The following is a 21,459-nucleotide window of genomic DNA, read 5'->3' as shown; positions in this document are numbered from 1 at the left end:
CTCTTTCTGTAACATGCCCAATCCGTTCCAGAATCTGCAGTGGATTTAATTCATTGTAACGCAGTGAGTGAAATCCTTGTCTAAATTCCACAACAAAATTTCTATGTAATACACTTGGATTGTGGGATGTAATGTTTTTGGAAGACAGTCACCAGAACCCTGTATTCTAAGCCAGCCCTGCTGATCAATAGGTTAGGGTCTGCCCAATAAAACTATGTTTTCCCCTTTATGAATCGGTGCCCCTGTTGCCGAGAGATCACCATTCTGGTCAATGCTCAAGTGAGATCTTTGGAACAATGAGGGTGGTGGTGTTTGTAGAACTGTTCCCGACTTCTCAGCCATCAGCGGTGTAAGAAGGACTTTATGAAGAAAATTGAGGTGTTTGGACGAAGAGAAGCCATAGAATCCTCTACGGAAGGGCTTTCAAGTGTGACCCGCATTATCTGCATCACATTCGCAAACCCAAGCCCTTTACTTATGGTAACCATTCATGTAGGTCCTTGACACACTTTTGCCAAACTTTGTGTTTTGTTTTTCTGCAAACAATGATCCAATGTAAGTAATAAAGAACTGGTATTGCCCTCTATAGCCTAGAGGTATGGGCATTATATTTAGACATATTTGACAATTGTATTTACATATAAATAAATCCCTTACAGTCACAGGTGGAGTAATATGGAAGATGTTGAGGCACGTATATATTCTTCAGGATTTGTGTTTTGTTTCGTGTTTTTTTTTTGGAATCTATGAATATATGCATATACATATTCAATACACATAAATAACACTACATATTCAATGTTAAAAAGTGACAGAAATGACAATACCATCAGACAAGGGGACAGGCGTGTGTATCTCTCTGCGAGGTTTTTCCTTATCCTCATTACAATATGGGTAGGTTATCTCCACCTTACATGCTTTAAGTGCCTTTATTGTATCGTTTCTCCCTCCTTTAAGACTATTTCTATCTGATCCTAGCAGACTCCATATATATGCTATTTGCATGTTTTATTAGATTATATGTGCTGACCTGGTTGACCTCTCTATATGTCACTAGACATGTCACAATAGACAGATTGTGTCAACTGGGACAGCCCTTTGTGTATATAAAATTGGTACTTAACCTTTATAGATATTGTACTTCGGCTACCATTCCTATATCTAGGGCAGCTAACCCTGGATTTGCCATCCATCTATTGGTGCCTACTAGGCTACTTATGAGAGCCACCTTTAACACCTATACAAATTTGAGATATACCTTAGGGAGATTCTGACATATACTGTACTTGCAATTAAACCGTTGTGTTGGGATATTGTATTTATGCATTATACTTACCCATTGGTATGTACTTACCTCGCTCGATGATATGCTCACACTTTTCTGATGGTATTGTCATTTCTGTCACTTTTTAACATTGAATATGTAGTGTTATTTATGTGTATTGAATAAATTTATTTTTATATTTTGAGCATTTTCAATCCAGTTTCTTTGTTTATTTATTAGGTTTTGAATATGCGTATATTTACTGACTACGCTTAAGGGTACTATATGATACTTTGTGATTCTTTTTGTGCCCTTGACTCCGTGTTTGTTTTATATATACATAATAAATAAATAATATATAATAAATAAATAATAAATAATATATATTAGCCTTAGGCTTCGTTCACACTGCACTTTCCATCCTCTTGAACAGGTAAAATAGTGCTAGAACCCTGTGGACCTCATGTGAGTTAATGGGGCCTGGTGGGAGATGTTAGTGATGCTATGGATTTGGCAGTGGGTCAAGGTTTACATGAACCCAGGCCATACACTTTACATAACTGGCATCTGAATGCTTGTTCAGGCCTTGACTTTGCCTACGCTTAGTTAACCATGCATGTGTTCTCAATGGGGAGCAGAGAGTAAGCCACTGCCCAACTCCTCTTGGCTTATCTCTGGGGAGAACAAAAAGATCATGCTGAAATCTCTGAGCCGTATTTCCCCTGATGTCTACCATTGGGGTAGAGTTAGGACACCACCAGATATATTAAGTGAACATTTTGTCACACTAAAATTGCTGGGTTCAACCAACATTTATCTACAACTTTTAGTTTCCAGGTTTGTCTTCTCATACATGATGGCTTTTCTCAAAAATATTCCATCAGTTGCTTTCCTTGAAGGAAATCTTCTCAGCTCAATCCCTGTTGTCTATTTTGAATGCCTTTTCCTCCAAAAAAAACAAGGTTATTGTTACTTTTCTTACCCTAAAAGCTATTTCAAAGGCTGGAACACTACAGAAGAAGAGACTGGTGCATGGTGCCTCTCGAGTAGCTGGACGGAGGTCAGGATACAAATACTGAGCAATAAGGAAGTTGTAACTCCCAGAGGAGTTTGGAGTTTTATTACCAGTCAAGACGAGGGCCTTGCTATTAGTCAAGAACTGATAAGGATTTGTCAGGACTTGGGTGAACACAACGCCACACACACAGTAGCTGGTGAGCAAGCCAAGGTCCATTGGTTCAGGGAGGAACCTTGGCTTGCCTGCACTAAATCTTATGGCCTACCGTAGGTTGTAGTAGTAGTTTAGAGGTCAGGTTAGCTCGATGTGACCACCAGGCAACATTTACACAACAGATAAGGTGCTGTTAAATTTATAAGCAGAGGAACATCCTATTGAAGACCTATGTCAACACTCCATACAAAGCTGACCTTGAAGGATCACTTTCAGCCTTTGCTACTAATAATGTGATATTCGAGTATCGTTTTACACACCTATGCGTAGTAAGGTAGGTTGGGGATTGTATGGATTTATATGCTCTTACTGCTGGTCCCAAAATCTTTATTACCCTTTAACCATTGGAGGACTACTCAATGTCAATCCAATCCATAGAGACAATAATATTTCCAGCCTATTTTTCTGTCTGTTAGACTATATTCAATTATTTGGAAAATTGTTTAAAAAAAAGAGGCCAGACTAAAAGTGCATAGTACAGTATAAAATTTGAGCAAATCACTCTAGTGTAATATGTTACATATGTCATCACACATGGTCACGTGGTCAATTACTGATATGTTCCTGCCAAATATTAGATCTCAAATGTCTAAGATCGGTTATAAGGCTCACAAGAGATTTGCCAAAATTAGTACCAAGAATGAACCATACAGACATAATGCCAGATGGAAGATCTGAAGACTTTAGAGAACCTTACCTTTGTAGATTTTCACCACCGGTCATGCCATACAAGGCAAGAAAGTAATGTATGTTGAGCGGCACCGATGAGACACCACCTATAGCACAGCCAATGGACACAACCAAGTCTCACCTGTTTGTAGAGACGACATGCCACTCTTTTTCTACGAGACACCAGACTGGTCACAATAAAAGCAAATACACAATTACAATAACCGTGCAACAAGTCATCAGTTTATTCAGCAAAATACACATCATAAAATGATCAAGCAGATGCACAAAGCACAAGTAAACATCCAATTGTCACAGGCCGATCTTAGGCAAGGACCTGAACTAGTCCCCCAGCTATGGTCATATTCTGGAAGGTTCTGGAAGACTGTCTACGTTTATTCCACCTTACTTACAACTAGAATTTTATCACAACATCTTGGTATGTTTAAGCCATGCCCCTTTTTCTGAGAATTCAGACCCACATCTAGCAAGTCGAAAGATGTTCCAGGATGCCACATTGACACTCGTATCTAGTCATGACTGTAGAAGCTTACTAAACACTTAACCCATAGAACCATCTCCCTTTAATGAAAGACAAGACAAGGTCTTAACTCTTTAAGTGGACTGGGTCGGCCACAGCTTTGTTTTAACTCTCAATATCTCGTTATAACCTTAAACGCGATTATGTCATAAACCCGGACATGAAGCGGTATGCCGCCCTCATTTCCAACATACATTTTCTGTAACGCCAGCTGTGAAATAAAATACACGCAGCAGAACTGCAAAAGAAAAAACCATTAGGACCCACAAAACAAGAAATAACCACAAATAAAGATGACCTATTCGCCAACCAAAACACCCAAACCCACAAGACACCGTTTTCTACTCCAGCTAAAGGATGTGAAGGGGAGTCTGGTCACCGTGATCCATTTTGCTAAAGGTACAACACAACTGCACCCCCACATCTTTTATGGCTCCCAATGACTACTACTCCTAACCTCCATTCCCTCCACAGTCAGTAACCCCTTCACTTTTCGGCTCAACATTTATTCAAAACCCAATGGAAGACCTGGGCCATTGTATAGACATACACATACGTGTGTTTAATATATGTATACACATGTATACACACATGTATACACACATAGGCACTTACCGTATCTGCAGATTGCTGACTTTGGACCTCTGCCATGCAGGAAGCCTAAATATTTAATGCAATCCCTTCCTAGAACAGTAGTGGAAGTAAACCATTAGTAAATATGTAGCTTGAGAGGGGCAGATGAAAGAAAGGAACAGCTAGAGGGGAGACTGACAATAGAAGACTCTTGCATCTTCCTGTGCTACCCCATGTCACTTTGTAGACTCTCCCCCTCCCCTATCACTCACTGCCGACTACTGAGCAGTCTCTGTATCATGTTACAGCAAGATGCTGGGCAGTTGTGTGGGAGGGGTAGCCCCAATCTCTAGGGGTCCTCAGAGTGCTGAAGAATACATACAGTATAACAAAACCCTGGCAGTATTGAAAACCATCCAGCCCACTCTACATAAGGCTGGTTCTGGTGGGCAGGGTTTTAGTACTGGCTCCTCCTGGATCCTGTGTTAGGAGCACTGTCCTCACACTGTTCTGCAGTGTATATAACCTCCTCCCCCTGATAATATCTATGACATCAATAGAATAGAGGGAGAGAGCTTAGAGACTGAGAGCCATGAGCAGTGCTGTTTGCCCTATGTCAGATTCAACAGCACAGCCAGCTAGCTGAAGGAGGTACACAGACTTTGCAGCAACAAAATTGTAGGTAAAAATGATTTAGTAAGTTGCTTAACCAAGGATTCAGGAAGCAAATAAACAAAATAAAAGCAATATATATATTGCTATATAGTTATTGTATATAAATATATTAAAGGGGTTGCCCGGAATAAATTAAAACCTTACCCCTAAGCTAAACCCCCTCCCCCCTCCTAACTTCTAACATACTCCCTTTACAAAAAAATAAAATAAAAATGTATATATCATTTACCCATATGCCTGGGGTGGTCATGTGAGAAGGGGGATCTGAGTGAACTGCAATGCATCATGGTAGTTGTAGGCTAAGACAGCAGGAAGCTACTCATGTAAACAAAGGCAGAGGACACCAGAGAAAGCCAGAAAACACTCAAAACACTGCTAAAGGTATTTGGGTGCACTTATTAACCCATTGATAGCACTGTCGGACCTTCCTTAAAAATAATGGTCTATCAAACAATCAAGTAAAACATGTTTACGGAGCAATACAAGAAGGGCAGGGATGCATCATGTGACCAGGGATTAGCTTCCACTACTTTCCTGCCCCCATATATTGTAACCTTGAACTTGAGCCTGTGTTGCTATAAACGTCTGCATGAAGGGTGTGACTGTGTGTGTAAAACCATCCGTGACCAGATTTCTTCCCAGGAATGCTGCAGCAAAGACATCTGCTCTATGTGAAGCATTCCTCCAGCCGCCGAGGGGGACCAGCACGTAATATATCTGCATTGCTGCTTTCTGCTCTACAGTACCATTTATCAATGTTATTAGCCTTGTCAAAGAACAACAAGAATTACCTTCTGGCTGCCATGATGGGCTGGAGGACGAGAACTTATCTCTTATGCCTCATGTCACATGGCTACATTTTTTAATAAAGAAGGTTGGTTATGTGTTTATTCATTTATTTATTTTTGCTTTGCATTTTTGGTGGAAATTTTAGCTTTACAAATTTAGATATACAAATATAAGCTTTTTCTGTTGCTAAGGCTTCGTTTACATCTGCATTGATAATCCGTTTGGGGAGTCTGCATGGGGACCCCCCAAATGGAATACCAAATGCACCGAAAAGCGGTGTGCAGTGAAAGCACACGGACCCCATAGACTGTAATGGGGTCCGTGTGCTTTCTGCGCGTTGCCCAGAAAAGTAGATTGTGATTCGTGCAGGCAGCGTGCGGAAAGCACACAGACCCCATTACAGTCTATGGGGTCCGTGTGCTTTCACTGCACACCGCTTGCCAGTGTGGTCGGTAATCTGTTTGGGGGGGTCCCCATGCAGACTCCCCAAACGGATTACCAAGGCAGATGTGAACTAGTGGTAACACTCTAGTGAAAACTTGTACAGTGGTATTTCAAGTGCAGGGTCTAAGAGGTGGTCCACAACATGGGGATTTAAAGAATACTAGATGGAAGTCATGTGCCAACCCCCCCCCCCCCCTTTTCCTGCCAAGCCTTGCACTAAAAATAACACCATGTATAATTCCTGCCTAGGATGTTTCTTTAGCTAATGGTCTGACAAGATATCTGCAGACACTTTGAAGTCCCCCGGCTGCCCTGCTATATAAATTCACACTGCTAGAACAAGCCATTTCAATAAAAGCACCAGTGTATTAGAGAAGTTCTGTTGTTGCACTGCCGTACACTTTGTATACTACCGATCCCTCTCTTATTTTGCTGGTGGAGGTCAGTATCAATGTATTCATACGGATCATAGTAAACAGTGGTGCCAAAGTAAGCAGACACCAGTTCATGTAAGCAATCCCAGGCATTTCTGTAAAACATCTCAAGCCCAGTTCACATCTGCGTTCGGGTTTTCGCTTCAGGAGTCTTTCTCAAATGGAAACCTGTCCACATAAAAAAGCCGTTACCTAAGGAAACCCGCAAACCCCATAGACTATAATGGGGTCTGAGTGGTTTCCGCCTGACAAATGCTTGTAGGACTTTTCTATCCACATGTCATGCGGAGAGGGGAACGGAATGGCCCAAATGCAGATGTGAACTGGGCCACAGCATTGCTGCCACCTTTATTGTGTATCATAGCATAATGTACTATAATCTACAATGTCGGTCATCTGGCGACATCAAGGAGTTGCAATGCTTGCAGAGTTTGTAATAGGTTTATTATAAGGATAGCATGCTCCATCAACCCATGATCAATAACTCATCAAGAAAGTTCAGCAGATTCTACAGAAAGCAATCAATTCTGTAAGTGGATATCCATGACCTTGTGAGCAGCTGACATACTGGGGTGGCAGTGGGAGGCATAGTGGCATAGATAGGATATGAAAAGTGAACTTATAGGGGAAGTTTATGTGTTGATGCTTTTGATGCTGTTACTTGCAAAAGTACTCAGATGACTGCAATAGTAAGCCTCATCACAGACAGAGATGACAGGGAGTACAGAGACTTAAACCAGGAATTTGTTGAATGGTGCCAGCAGAACCACCTCAGGATTAATGATGGGAAGACCAAGGAGAGAGTGGTGGACTTTAGTAAGTGGAGATGTTCCCCATATCCGGTGGTCACTAAAAGTATGTGGGTGTGCTCTTCAATAATAAGCTGGACTGGGCCGATCACCTGGGTGTGCTGCATAGAAAGGGTCACAGCAGACTCTACCTGCTCAGGAGCTGAGGGCCTTTGGAGTCCAGGGGCCACTTCTTAGGCCCTTTTTCAGCTCTATTTTAGCATCAGCCATCTTCTTCGGTGTGGCCTGCTGGGAGAGTAGTATACCAGCCAAGGATAGAAATAGGCTTGACAGGCTGGTTAGAAGGGCCAGCTCTGTCCTGGGGAGCCCCCTGGACCCAATATAGGTGGTGGGTGACAGAAGGATACTGTCCGTGGTGAGCTCCATGCTGGGGAATAACTCCCATCCCATGTATGAGACCGTGATAGCTCTGGGCAGTACTGTCAGTGACCGACTGATTCACCCCAAGTGTGAGAAGGAACGTTATCGGAGATTCTTCCTCCCAACTGCAGTCAAGCTGTATAATCTACATCAGACCAAGCGAGGACCACTTCGCACAGAGAACTAAATGATCCTGAAGTCTTTCTTTTCTTCTTAGTTGCTATGACTCCTGGTATCTTTTTTCTATCTGCTATGAGCTTGTATGTTTTCTTTCTTGTTATATATTACTGTATTATCTATGCTGCTGTAACACACTGAATTTCCCCATGGTGGGACTATTAAAGGATTATCCTATCTTATCTTTGTTTTTTTATCTGAAGGGAAACATTTTAGTTGTTGAAGCTATTCTTCCGACTCCCCATATACATGTTTTGCTCAGCTGAGCTTGCATGTGTTATCAGTGGGGTGTAAGTTGCAGCTATATACCTCTTTCATTAGCTTATCCTTCTGGGAACAAGAAGCTTGGGCCAAGTCCTTACCCCCTATATTATCTGTTGAGAGAGGTGAGAGACCCCTTACACAAAGGATACTTGCCCAATACTCCAGAAATTGGTAGGCTCAACTAAACTTTTAACCAGTCCTTCCTTCTATAGGTTTACCTGGGTTTAAAGGGGTTGTCTAGTGTAGACAAGCAGATGGTAAAGTTGTAGATGGCAGGTATCTTCCACTGAGCTGGTTGTTGTCTACAAGGTGACTGGCTGGAGTAGAGGACCAGGTTTTAGCTGTCATTGCAAACCCAGGCCTATGCTCCAGTCCTGATTTTGTTGGCTGACCCAAGTGATCAGCTATTAAAGACCTGAAGTTGCTCATAGGAAAGGGGTGTCATTGTCTCTTGTAGGAGAACCTTGTTAGACACACTGCCTTATGTGTCTGGAGGAAAAGCCCAAAGAAATCCCCTGGTGTGTTGGGGAGAAAAACCTTGGAAATTTACTTTCTTGTACCCTGAAGTAAGGACTGCTTATGTTATTTTGATTTATCCTTTTTGCTGAAGAAAGCCAATTTGTTTACTTACTGCTGGACTGTCTGAACCGTTACCAATAAACCTACACGTGTGAGCTGAACACCTTTGCCTCCGTCTGATTGTCCCAGCAACTTACCTTCTCTGAAGGTCCTGGATTTACATATGGTGGAGGATGCGGGCAGACTAGTGCGGCCAGTGACTCCCTTTCTCTCCAGGGCTTAATCAAATTTACATGGTAACGTTGCACCGGCTTTCTTTTGCCTGGTTGGTGCACTCTATAATTTACTTCCCCAACTTTTTCCAGGATCTCAAAGGGTCCCTGCCACTTAACCAAAAATTTGCTCTCCACAGTGGGCACTAATATCAAAACCCGATCACCCGGACTGAATTCTCTAATTCTTGCAGAACGATTATACACATTTCTTTGAGCTTCCTGTGCCTTTTGCAAATGTTCCCTCACTATGGGCATTACTTTGGAGACTCTCTCCTGCATTTGGGAAATATGCTCAATTACACTCTTATATGGGGTGGCTTCAGACTCCCATGTCTCTTTAGCCACGTCTAGTAGGCCACGGGGATGTCTACAATATAGAAGCTCAAATGGGGAGAACCCTGTAGAGGCCTGTGGCACCTCCCTAATTGAGAACAACAGATATGGCAATAAACAATCCCAATCTTTCCCATCCTTTTCGACTGCCTTTTTGAGTGAGCATTGCCTTCAAGGTCTTATTAAACCTTTCTACAAGGCCATCAGTTTGGGGCTTGGTATTCAGAACATTCTCAAAAGTAGCAAAGGCAATAATGCAAGGGTAACAAGGTGGTTCCTGGCGTTACAGGATTTTGATTTTGTGGTGGAACATAGACCAGGGAAGGCTCATTGCAATGCGGATGCCCTGTCTAGGATCCACTGCCTCTCCGCTATAGGTGCCCAGGCCGTCAGCTTTGGGCAGGGGGGGGGGGGATATGTAGACAAGCAGATGGTAAAGTTGTAGATAGAAGGTATCTTCCACTGAGGTGGTTGTTGTCTACAAGGTGACTGGCTGGAGTAGAGGACCAGGTTTTAGCTGTCATTGCAAACCCAGGCCTATGCTCCAGTCCTGATTTTGTTGGCTGACCCAAGTGATCAGCTATTAAAGACCTGAGGTTGCCCATAGGAAAGGGGTGTCGTTGTCTCTTGTAGGAGAACCTTGTTAGACACACTGCCTTATGTGTCTGGAGGAAAAGCCCAAACAAATCCCCTGGTGTGTTGGGGAGAAAAACCTTGGAAATTTACTTTCTTGTACCCTGAAGTAAGGACTGCTTATGTTATTGAGTTATCCTTTTTGCTGAAGAAAGCCAATTTGTTTATTTACTGCTGGACTGTCTGAACCGTTACCAATAAACCTACACGTGTGAGCTGAACACCTTTGCCTCCGACTGATTTTCCCAGCAACTTACCTTCTCTGAAGGTCCCGCATTTACAGAAGGAATAGAAAAAAATATTTGTTTGTTTTTCCAGAAGCAGTGTCGCAGCTATCCATGAGATATGTCTGATATTCGAGCTCACATTGACTTGAATGGGTAAGAGCTGCAATACCGTGGGCAAGAGAGGTGCTTTGTTTTGTTTTTGGGTTTTTTGAAGAAAAATATTAACACAGTTTTGTAATCTTGCAAACCCTCATTGGATAGATGTTGTCACCCTCGCATTTGGTTGTTGAACTACGTTATGACAAGTCAACTATCTCTTTGCAGAACAAATTAATGAGAAGGATGAAGGGCCGTATTACACTCACCTGGGATCTGGACCAACTGTAGCATCAATTAGAGATTTAATGGAGGAAAGGTGAGTACGACGGGCAACGTTGGACTGTCTGTTAACCCCATGCGGCTCTTATGTTTGCTTATCTAGTTTTTATTTACCTACATTGTTTTTATTGTTTGCAGATATGGAGAGAAAGGGAAAGCAATCCGCATCGAAAAAGTCATTTACACAGGAAAAGAAGGGAAGAGCTCCAGGGGTTGCCCTATTGCTAAATGGGTAGGTCATAATTCCCTACGTGGCAAAAACTTTTATTTTAATTCAGATCTCAGTTTTTAATTTCAGTTTAATGGGATTCTATCATTGGAATCCCTTTTTTAATACAGTCCTATGAAAAAGTTTGGGCACCCCTATTAATCTTAATCATTTTTAGTTCTAAATATTTTGGTGTTTGCAACAGCCATTTCAGTTTGATATATCTAATAACTGATGGACACAGTAATATTTCAGGATTGAAATGAGGTTTATTGTACTAACAGAAAATGCGCAATATGCATTAAACCAAAATTTGACCGGTGCAAAAATATGGGCACCTCAACAGAAAAGTGACATTAATATTTAGTAGATCCTCCTTTTGCAAAGATAACAGCCTCTAGTTGCTTCCTGTAGCTTTTAATCAGTTCCTGGATCCTGGATGAAGGGATTTTGGACCATTTCTTTCTACAAAACAATTCAAGTTCAGTTAAGTTTGATGGTCGCCGAACATGGACAGCCCGCTCTCAAATGATCTGAAAACAAAGATTGTTCAACATAGTTGTTCAGGGGAAGGATACAAAACGTTGTCTCAGAGATTTAACCTGTCAGTTTCCACTGTGAGGAACATAGTAAGGAAATGGAAGACCACAGGGACAGTTCTTGTTAAGCCCAGAAGTGGCAGGCCAAGAAAAATATCAGAAAGGCAGAGAAGAAGAATGGTGAGAACAGTCAAGGACAATCCACAGACCACCTCCAAAGAGCTGCAGCATCATCTTGCTGCAGATGGTGTCACTGTGCATCAGTCAACAATACAGCGCACTTTGCACAAGGAGAAGCTGTATGGGAGAGTGATGAGAAAGAAGCCGTTTCTGCACGTACGCCACAAATAGAGTTGCCTGAGGTATGAAAAAGCACATTTGGACAAGGCAGCTTCATTTTGGAAACAAAGATTGAGTTGTTTGGTTATAAAAAAAAGGCGTTATGCATGGCGTCCAAAAAGAAACAGCATTCCAAGAAAAACACATGCTACCCACTGTAAAATTTGGTGGAGGTTCCATCATGCTTTGGGGCTGTGTGGCCAATGCCGGCACCGGGAATCTTGTTAAAGTTGAGGGTCGCATGGATTCCACTCAGTATCAGCAGATTCTTGAGAATAATGTTTAAGAATCAGTGACGAAGATGAAGTTACGCTGGGGATGGATATTTCAGCAAGACAATGATCCAAAACACTGCTCCAAATCAACTCAGGCATTCATGCAGAGGAACAATTACAATGTTCTGGAATGGCCATCCCAGTCCCCAGACCTGAATATCATTGAACATCTGTGGGATGATTTGAAGCGGGCTGTCCATGCTCGGCGACCATCTAACTTAACTGAACTTGAATTGTTTGTCCAAAATACCTTTATCCAGGATCCAGAAACTGATTAAAAGCTACAGGAAGCGACTAGAGGCTGTTATCTTTGCAAAAGGAGGATCTACTAAATATTAATGTCACTTTTCTGTTGAGGTGTCCATACTTTTGCACCGGTCAAATTTTGGTTTAATGCATATTGCACATTTTCTGTTAGTACAATAAACCTCATTTCAATCCTGAAATATTACTGTGTCCATCAGTTATTAGATATATCAAACTGAAATGGCTGTTGCAAATACCAAAATATTTAGAACTAAAAATGATTAAGATTAATAGGGGTGCCCAAACTTTTTCATAGGACTGTATGTCTGAATAGCCTTAAAGAGGACCTTTCACCATTTTGCCCACAGGCAGTTCTATATACTGCCGGAAAGCTGACAGTGCGCTGAGTTCAGCACACTGTCGGCTTTCCCGATGTGGGCCCAGTGTGAAGATCTTACGGTCCCGGTACCGTAGCTCTTCTATGGTCAGAAGGGCGTTTCTGACACTCAGTCAGAGACGTCCTTCTTCACAGCACAGCCAATCGCGCTGTGCTGTGAGAGCCGGGAAGAACGCCAACTCCATCTGCTCGCAGTACTCGTCCATAGACGAGCATTATCAGGGAGGGAGGGGGCGTTCCTCCCGGCTCTCACAGCACAGCGCGATTGGCTGTGCTGTGAAGAAGGACGTCTCTGACTGAGTGTCAGAAACGCCCTTCTGACCATAGAAGAGCTACGGTACCGGGACCGTAAGATCTTCACACTGGGCCCACATCGGGAAAGCCGACAGTGCGCTGAACTCAGCGCACTGTCAGCTTTCCGGCAGTATATAGAACTGCCTGTGGGCAAAATGGTGAAAGGTCCTCTTTAAGAAAGGCTATTCTTCTCTTACCTTTATTATTCTGATCTGCACCGCTGGTCCTGGTAAATATCTTCTTTCTTTCATATGTAAATGAGTTTTCAGACAGCACTGGGGGCGTCCCCTGTGCTGTTCGAAAACTCTCCAGCGACGTCTACATCTTCTTCTCCAGACCGTCTCTTCTCCTATGTCACAGTCATATCCTCATCGAAAAGCGCCGACTGCGCATGTCTGTTGGCCATTTTCCAGTGGCCTCTCCCGTTCGGTTCCCATTGCGCAATCGGTGCTTTTGGATGAAGACATGAAGATGAAGTGGGAGAAGAGGCGGTCCGGAGAAGAAGATGAAGGCGTCGATAAAGAGCTTTCGAACAGCACAGGGGACACCCCCATTGCTGTCTGAAAACTCATTTACATAAGGAAGAAAGAAGAAATTTCCCAGGAACGGCGGTGCAGATGAGAATAATAAAGGTAAGAAAAGAATAGTGTTTCTTAAGGCTATTCCGACGTGTACTTAGTTAAATAAGGGAATTCTAAAGATAGAATCCCTTTAAGATAATAAAAAAGTCGCCCATTAGACCCCTCACGCTACAGAAAAAAAATGGGATAAGATGGGATATGTTGAAATTCAAGATGCTTTAAGCCCCTGACATCACCTGTTGGGCACAGTTTGGAGGCCTTCACCAATAACATAACTGTGTTGGCAGCAGAAGACGTCATACAATGAAAATATCAATGTGGAGTCAGATAGATCAATTATACACAGCAATTAGAAAACTATAGATAGCGGAGATTTCGCGAGGCATTAGTTCATCCCCCCCCCCCCAGCCTTGCCCAACCCAAGTCAGAAAGATTTGGTGCATCCAATGACACATGTCAAGTATATGGTGAAGATGTTCATCAGGATCTTGTACCTTCACCTCTGGATATAGATAAATATTAAGATATAGATTAACAGATCGCAGAGACATTGTCGCATTTTACCATGTGACTTATTAGAATACTCACATTGATGTCCGTGTATAGGCCTTCAGTCCCATCAGTAGTTCTTGAGATCTAGGTATGTTTATACTGTCTATGATATCGTCCTCCTGTGTATACTTAGTGACATTGAGCGCCACCTTCATCCTCGTGAGCTTTCTGATAGAGGATGCTGTTTCTCGCTGGCAGGAAGCAGACAGCCGTATGTAGGATAGAGGTGATCTGAGGACAAGCATGTTTATAACATTATTTATAGAACGGGCGCTGAGTAGTCGCCGTCAGCATATATATTAATGATATGTGACGCTTCTAAATCTTGAGGATAAAGCTTGTAGTATACATTGGCGTAAAAATATCTACAGCATAAACATTACATTTCATGTAATGGTTTTATTTAAGATATTTGTAAACCCTTTAAAATTACGAATGTCTAGAAAAAAATACTGTATATTGTAGGATGAAGGGTTTTTATACTGACTGCCAGATTGGACTCAGGAAGGAATTTTTTCCCCTGAAATGGGGCAATTGGCATGAGCCTCATGCGGTTTTTTGCCTTCCCTTGGATCAATACTGTAGGGATTGTAGGGTTATAGGTTGGACTTGATGGACTAATGTCTTCATCCAACCTCATCTATATAACTATGAACTAACTCATCATAGATCCCCCTCCCTTTAATCTAAAAGCCGCCGTGGCAACAGGTCTGGAGACCCCAGGCAAACGTCTCATTTTGCCAAAAAAGTTGTAGTCAACTGCTCATTTACCATGAAGCGCCCACTACTGGGAAGATGTAGTATTACATTCAACCATTTCAATTAATGGATTCTTATAAACAAGTGGCAGCTCTGTCATGTGTTGGTTCAAGGGGGTATCTTTATTGTTAAATAGGTTTCCAGGTAAATTATATTGATCACCTGTCCTTGGGAGAGGTCATCAATGTCAGATCGGTGGGGGTCTGACACCCAGAACCTCTGCCGATCAGCTGTTTTGGGAGCTACAGTGCTGGCAGCAGATAGCGCTATAGTGTCCATGCTGGCTTATTTTGTATAGGAGCTGAACTTCAGTAACTAACAGATGATTGGCAACTATTAGACCCCCATCGATCTGATACTGATGTCTTAACCTAAATATAGGGCATCAATATCTTTTGCCTAGAAAATCCATTTAATCTGATTTTTCTAAGTCTGAATAATACAGATACCTAACTAGTCTGGTATGTTCTGCCTTTCAGGTCATCCGCCGACAGAGTGAGGAAGAGAAGCTACTGTGTTTGGTCCGGCACCGAGCTGGCCACCATTGTGAAAATGCTGTCATTATCATATTAATCATGGCTTGGGAGGGAATTCCGCGTTCCTTGGGTGATAAGTTGTATGACACTGTCTCAGAAACCATCACCAAATTTGGAAACCCAACATCAAGAAGATGTGGCCTGAATGATGAGTAAGTTTTTCGGTAGACAACAATGCCTGGCCCTTAAATGATCCCCCATTAAATATATTCATTTTATAGATCACACAAACAATATTTGCAATGTACAGTCCATGCTTGTAAAAGAAGATCCACTGAAGAGTATGCCATTTACTTGCATAGTATGGTGCCCCCCAGTGTTCAACGTGTATAGCAATGTGCTTGTCCACCCTGTTGTTGACACATTTGTTCGGTTACCATTTCCACAGCCAGGTTTCTGTATTGTGACACTTGGTTCACAAAGAAGCAGCAATAGAAAAAGCTTTCCGCCTTGTTTGGCAATTTAATAGCCAAGTCTCTGCAGTAGCATCGCTGTATAACTGAGAAGACTCCTGTAGGCTAGTAAAACGGACTACTGTATATTGTCAGCTGCCAGAGGGGAAAGGAGACTGATTTTATCTAGTGCTGGCAGCCACCAGCACAGATTATCAGCAACGCCAAGGAAGCAAAATTGCTGAAAGGAGAATTTTTATACTAATGGTTCAAGAACTTTGATATAACATTAGTTATGAAACAACTCCTTTAAGAAAATGTTCCAGGTATTGTTGCTGTGTAACTATGAATATAACACAAAACTAAATCTAGTATACTCTGGCTTCTCTTCAGAACGAACAAAACTAAATCTAAAATTGATGTTCCTGTAACATTGTACATATGGAAAATCTGGTATAGTAGGTGAACTAGTAAAAAATAGGAAAAACCAGGAAAAATGGTAAAATAATTTTAAAAACCATTGGAAATACAAGGCCTCATGTGAATTATGTCTTTTCAGCCGAACTTGTGCGTGCCAAGGTAAGGATCCCAACACCTGTGGCGCCTCTTTCTCCTTTGGGTGTTCATGGAGCATGTACTTCAATGGTTGCAAGTATGCTCGAAGCAAAACTCCAAGGAAATTTCGACTTGTAGGCGATAATCCCAAGGAGGTAGGCAGTCAATATGAATCCACTATACTATACCATTCTATAGTAAAAGACATTGCTCTGACTGTTAGCATTAGGGTCAGTTCACACTGCGGAAAATGAAAAGGAAGTTCGTCTTCATTTACCACCGCCGGCTTTTTCGCATAGCTAGCCGCGACGGAATGCTAATGCAATAGGAGGGAGTATAGAGCCGTGGACCCTGCGGGTGGAATCTGCGGCAAGATCGAGCAGGATGCTTCCTTTTTCCGCGCCATGCTGCGATTTCTGCCACCCTTTGAAAACAATGGGAGGTGGATTTGGGAGGAATCTGCTCTGGATTCAGGGGCGGAATCCCCCTGAAATTCCTCCATGTGAACTGACCCTTTCGCTAGGTTCACACTAGCGCTTGGAGTCCGTTCTGAGCTTTCCGTCTTCTGCATGCATGCAGAAGACGGAAAGCTGTCAGACCGGGTCCGGCCGTGAGCGGTGGTGAGCGTTTTAGAGTACTGCATGTCCGACTCTGTGTCCGATTTTAAAAAAAAAAGTTTCACGGCAGAGAGCATAAAACACTCACCGGTGCTCACGGCCGGACATCTTTCAAACCCATTCAAATGAATGGGTATGAAAGAGTCCTGTAGGTTTCCGTCTCCTGCTCTGTTTTGTGCAGGAAACGGAAACCTGCAGAACAGAGACCGGGCGCAGATGTGAACGAGCCCTTACAGACACGTGTTATTATTTGTTTGGTCTGTATATTCAAAGCACAAAACCTACTACTGACTCATGTTATGAAAAAGAATGCAAGAGTGCCTCTAGTGGTCATTTGCCAGGGAGGTCTTTAAGTGCTTTACAGTTTTTATAAAGCGCTGTGTTTTTTTTCTATTTTGTAGGAGGAATGTCTAAAGGATAACTTTCAAGATCTGGCCACTAGGGTTGCTCCAGTTTACAAGATGCTTGCTCCACAGGCATACCAAAATCAGGTACGTCCACTTTTAGAGTTACACATGAAGTCATATTACCCCAGGACTGATCCAGTTGAGTTCCCCCATTACTGTCAGCCACAATGCTCCCAGTCTTAGTGCCCCCTAGAAGTGATAGTAAGTCACCCCATTATTATAACCTTCACAGTGCCTTCATGTAATACAGCATACATTTCTCTTCAAGCAGCAAATGTAAGTTTTCCCCTACAAATAGTGTCCATTATGTATAAATGGACATAACAATTTTGGACTAATATATGTTCTAAAGGCGCCGGCTCTTCCAAGTTTCAAGGACATTTGAAATTCTCGCCATTCGGACACAATGGGGGATACATAGTACAGCAGAACAATACCTAATCCAGGACTGTACCGCTGTTTCCAGGAATTCTAGGGTCCTTCAACAGACAAATCACTGACTTTATTTGTTATTACATTTTACATTATCTTAGATTAGTTACGTCTTCTAAAATGCCATCTCCCTTCATTATGTGTAAGGTCACATCCTTAATTTAACCCTTTGAGATCCAATATTGCATTTAAAAAGCGTATTTAGCCTTTAAACAAAGTTTGTATAAATCGATAGCACAGTGTGTGTATAGTAAGCAAATAAAACAGAGGAAATTTGTTCCAAGTGGCACCATGTGGAAGTTGGCTGCCTATAAATTAATACCTGGCTTTCAAAGAAAAGTAAAGGCATAATCTGGGAATAATAGCCAATCCATAATAACTCCTCCAAGAGGTTGGGAATGGCACTATTTATGGCCATTATATGACTGATATTCTGCAAAATGTAATAGTTTTCCCCTCTGCAAACTCTATGTATAGTTTGCATTTCTCCCTAGCTGGTGGCGGGAGACTAGCTGCTATACCAGTGATGGCGAACCTTTTTGAGATCGAGTGCCCAAACTGCAACCCAAAACCCACTAAATTATTGCAAAGTGCAAACATGGCAATTTAACCTTATACTCGGTGGATCCATAATTGCAGACAATTACGGACCCACAAATTACAGTCGTGTGAATGGGGCTTTACAGAGCTCGTACCGAAAGGTAAAGTCTGTGCCTTTGGTACTTTTGAACAATTAATGTTCACTATTTACATCACACAGGATATGTGTTATAGTGACTGTGCAATGTTACTATTACCTGTACTAATATCACATCTGGTATAAAACAGACACTGTGCGATATAAATAGTGAAGAGCCCTCACACAGTATTATATGCTCTGCAGTGGCCCTCCACACAGTATTATATTCTCCGCAGTATTAAATGCTGCACAGTAGCCCCCCTCACCACACAGTATCAAATGCTGCACAGTAACACACACACACTTATACTTACCTGAAGTCCCATGAAGAGCCGCCGGGCGTCCTCCTCCTTTTGGCTGTGGGTGCTGTTGACTTACGTCATCGCGCCTACGTCGGGGCAGAGATCACACTCTGCAGTCAATGTAGGCTGCGATTGCGCAGACCACGGCCTACACTGACAGCTTTCAGCTGCACATACAGCTGAAAGAAGGAATTGCTCACTAACGGGAAATGTCCAATGTCCAAGATGTGACCGATTTTACAGCTTATTGCACTCCCTGACACACAGAGTGACATCTGAGTCTCTTTCATGTAATGCTCTCACCTCTATGAGGGCTTCCGATTCATTCTGTTCCAATAACAGAGCAGGATAAGACCTGCTCTATGTTCGTCAAAACAGAACGGAGAATAAGACGACCGCTAGGAAGTGCCTTGGCCTGCATGTTTGGATGTGTGCATTAAAACCTCAGAAACAGCCATAGGACCATGCAGGACATATATAGAGAAGTACTTATCTGTAGAGATGTGCACTAAGTACTTTGGTTGTGATAGCGCCTGTAACATCAGTCATGTTCTGTAATCTAACTCTTGTGACCTGCAGACCATCCAGAGACAAATATATTCGAAATTCTCATTTTTGTAAATAGTGGGAGACCTCCTCCTAAGAACAGGATAAAATTTCACATAGTTGCTTGTACTGTTCAGTTACACAAAGTTTGTTGAAAGTTAGCAACCAAATAAAGAACTTTTTATCTTAACTTTTCTATGTTTATACCTCTGTAGCTGTATGTTTTTGTGAGACAACTTGTATTTTCTTTATGTTGTTATAATTGTATTGTATGTTATTATATTTATCGTGTACATTGTTGTTATATTTGTATTGTACATAGCAGTGTGAAAATACGGAGAAAATAAAATATTCAATGGGATTTATTTATACATTTAATTAAAGAAGTTTTCAACCTCCAAGATTTTTTTTTTTTTTTTAACAGTTGCTGGTGGTAGGGGCCACTATGGAACATAATACTGTGTATAGGGACGGATATGAGACATAATACTGTGTGCAGAGGCGGCTATAGGACATATTACTGTGTGCAAGGGCCACTATGGGGCATAATACTGTGTGCAGGGGCCACTATGAGGCATAATAGTTGTATGCAGGGGCCAGTATGGGGCCTAATACTGTGTGCAGGGGCCACTATGAGGCATAATACTTTGGGCAGGGGCCACTATGGGGCATAATACTGTGTGCAGGGGCCACTATGAGGCATAATACTTTGGGCAGGGGCCACTATGGGGCATAATACTGTGTGCAGGGTCCACTCTGGGGCATAATACTGTGTACAGGGGTCACTATGAGGCATAATAATTTCCCCCTGACGAAGCCACGGTAGTGGCGAAACGCGCGTCGGGGTGCGTTCATGTACATGGAGGTCTACTTATAGGTAAATGTAACCCTGCACGACCTTAATTCTATTTATGTGTATATACTCTATGTAAACCACGTTTAAACTAATGAAGTGCTGTTCAGACGCACAGTTATACCATGACATCTGATAAATATATATATGTAACAAGAGTTATACCTACAGCCTTTTGATGCAGTATTACAACTTAACCTCCATGTATTATATGGTTTGTACTATCCCCTGTACATTTATTATTGTGTATTTTTAATGTGTTAAATTTAATAAAGTACAACATTTTTTCACAATTTTTGAGATGTTTATGGCAGTTTGCCTGATTCAGGCACAGTAGAAATATTCATATAGTTCTGCCCCTTTTTGCCCTAGTTTTTTGTGTATATTGACTATAATATTGTGTGTAGGGGCCACTATGTAGGCCTAATACTGTGTGCAGGGACCACTATGGGGCATAATACTGTGTGCAGGGGCCACTATGAAGCATAATACTTTGGGCAGGGGCCACTATAGGGCATAATACTGTGTGCAAGGGCCACTATGGGGCATAATACTGTATGCAGGGGCCACTATGAGGCATAATACTGTGTGCAGGGGCCACTATGGGGCATAATACTGTGTGCAAGGGCCACTATGGGGCATAATACTGTGTGCAAGGGCCACTATAGGGCATAATACTGTATGCAGGGGCCACTATGAGGCATAACACTGTGTGCAGGGGCCACTATGGGGCATAACACTGTATGTAGGGGCCACTATGAGGCATAATGCTGTGTGCAGGGGCCACTATGAGGCATAATGCTGTGTGCAGGGGCCACTATGAGGCATAATACTGTGTGAAGAGGCCACTATGAGGCATAATACTGTGTGCAGGGGCCACTATGGGACATAATACTGTGTGCAGGGGCCACTATGAGGCATAATACTTTGGGCAGGGGCCACTATGGGGCATAATATTGTATGCAGGGGCCACTATGGGACATAATACTGTGTGCAGGGGCCACTATGGGGCATAATACTGTGTGCAGGGGCCACTATGGGGCATAATACTGTGTGCAGGGGCCACTATGGGGCATAATACTGTGTACACAGGAGGCTATGGGGCATAATACTGTGTGAAAGGGCCACTATGGGACATAATACTGTGTGCAGGGGCCACTATGAGGCATAATACTGTGTACAGGGGTCACTATGAGGCATAATATTGTGTGTAGGGGCCACTATGTAGGCCTAATACTGTGTGCAGGGGCCACTATGGGGCATAATACTGTATGCAGGGGACACTTTGAGGCATAATACTGTGTGCAGGGGCCACTATGAGGCAAAATACTGTGTGCATGGGCATAATACTTTGG

At 42.4% G+C, this 21,459-nt stretch overlaps 1 protein-coding gene across 4 annotated transcripts in view; it reads left to right on the top strand.

Annotated features, from left to right (window-relative positions):
- Positions 1-21,459, top strand: part of TET3 (tet methylcytosine dioxygenase 3) — an 83,886-nt gene that overhangs the window by 48,352 nt on the left and 14,075 nt on the right. For all 4 annotated transcript variants that reach the window (XM_075273011.1, XM_075273013.1, XM_075273012.1 and 1 more), the window contains 5 exons: positions 10,542-10,632; positions 10,734-10,827; positions 15,265-15,473; positions 16,273-16,423; positions 17,287-17,376. In XM_075273011.1, the coding sequence (XP_075129112.1) occupies positions 10,542-10,632; positions 10,734-10,827; positions 15,265-15,473; positions 16,273-16,423; positions 17,287-17,376 (635 nt within the window). The remainder of the gene's footprint in view (positions 1-10,541; positions 10,633-10,733; positions 10,828-15,264; positions 15,474-16,272; positions 16,424-17,286; positions 17,377-21,459) is intronic.

The sequence above is a fragment of the Leptodactylus fuscus genome, chromosome 5 (assembly GCF_031893055.1).
Source record: "Leptodactylus fuscus isolate aLepFus1 chromosome 5, aLepFus1.hap2, whole genome shotgun sequence".
In the NCBI taxonomy this organism is placed as follows: domain Eukaryota; kingdom Metazoa; phylum Chordata; class Amphibia; order Anura; family Leptodactylidae; genus Leptodactylus; species Leptodactylus fuscus.
The sequence above is the reverse complement of the archived record's forward strand: the minus strand, read 5'-3'. Positions and strand labels throughout refer to the sequence as shown.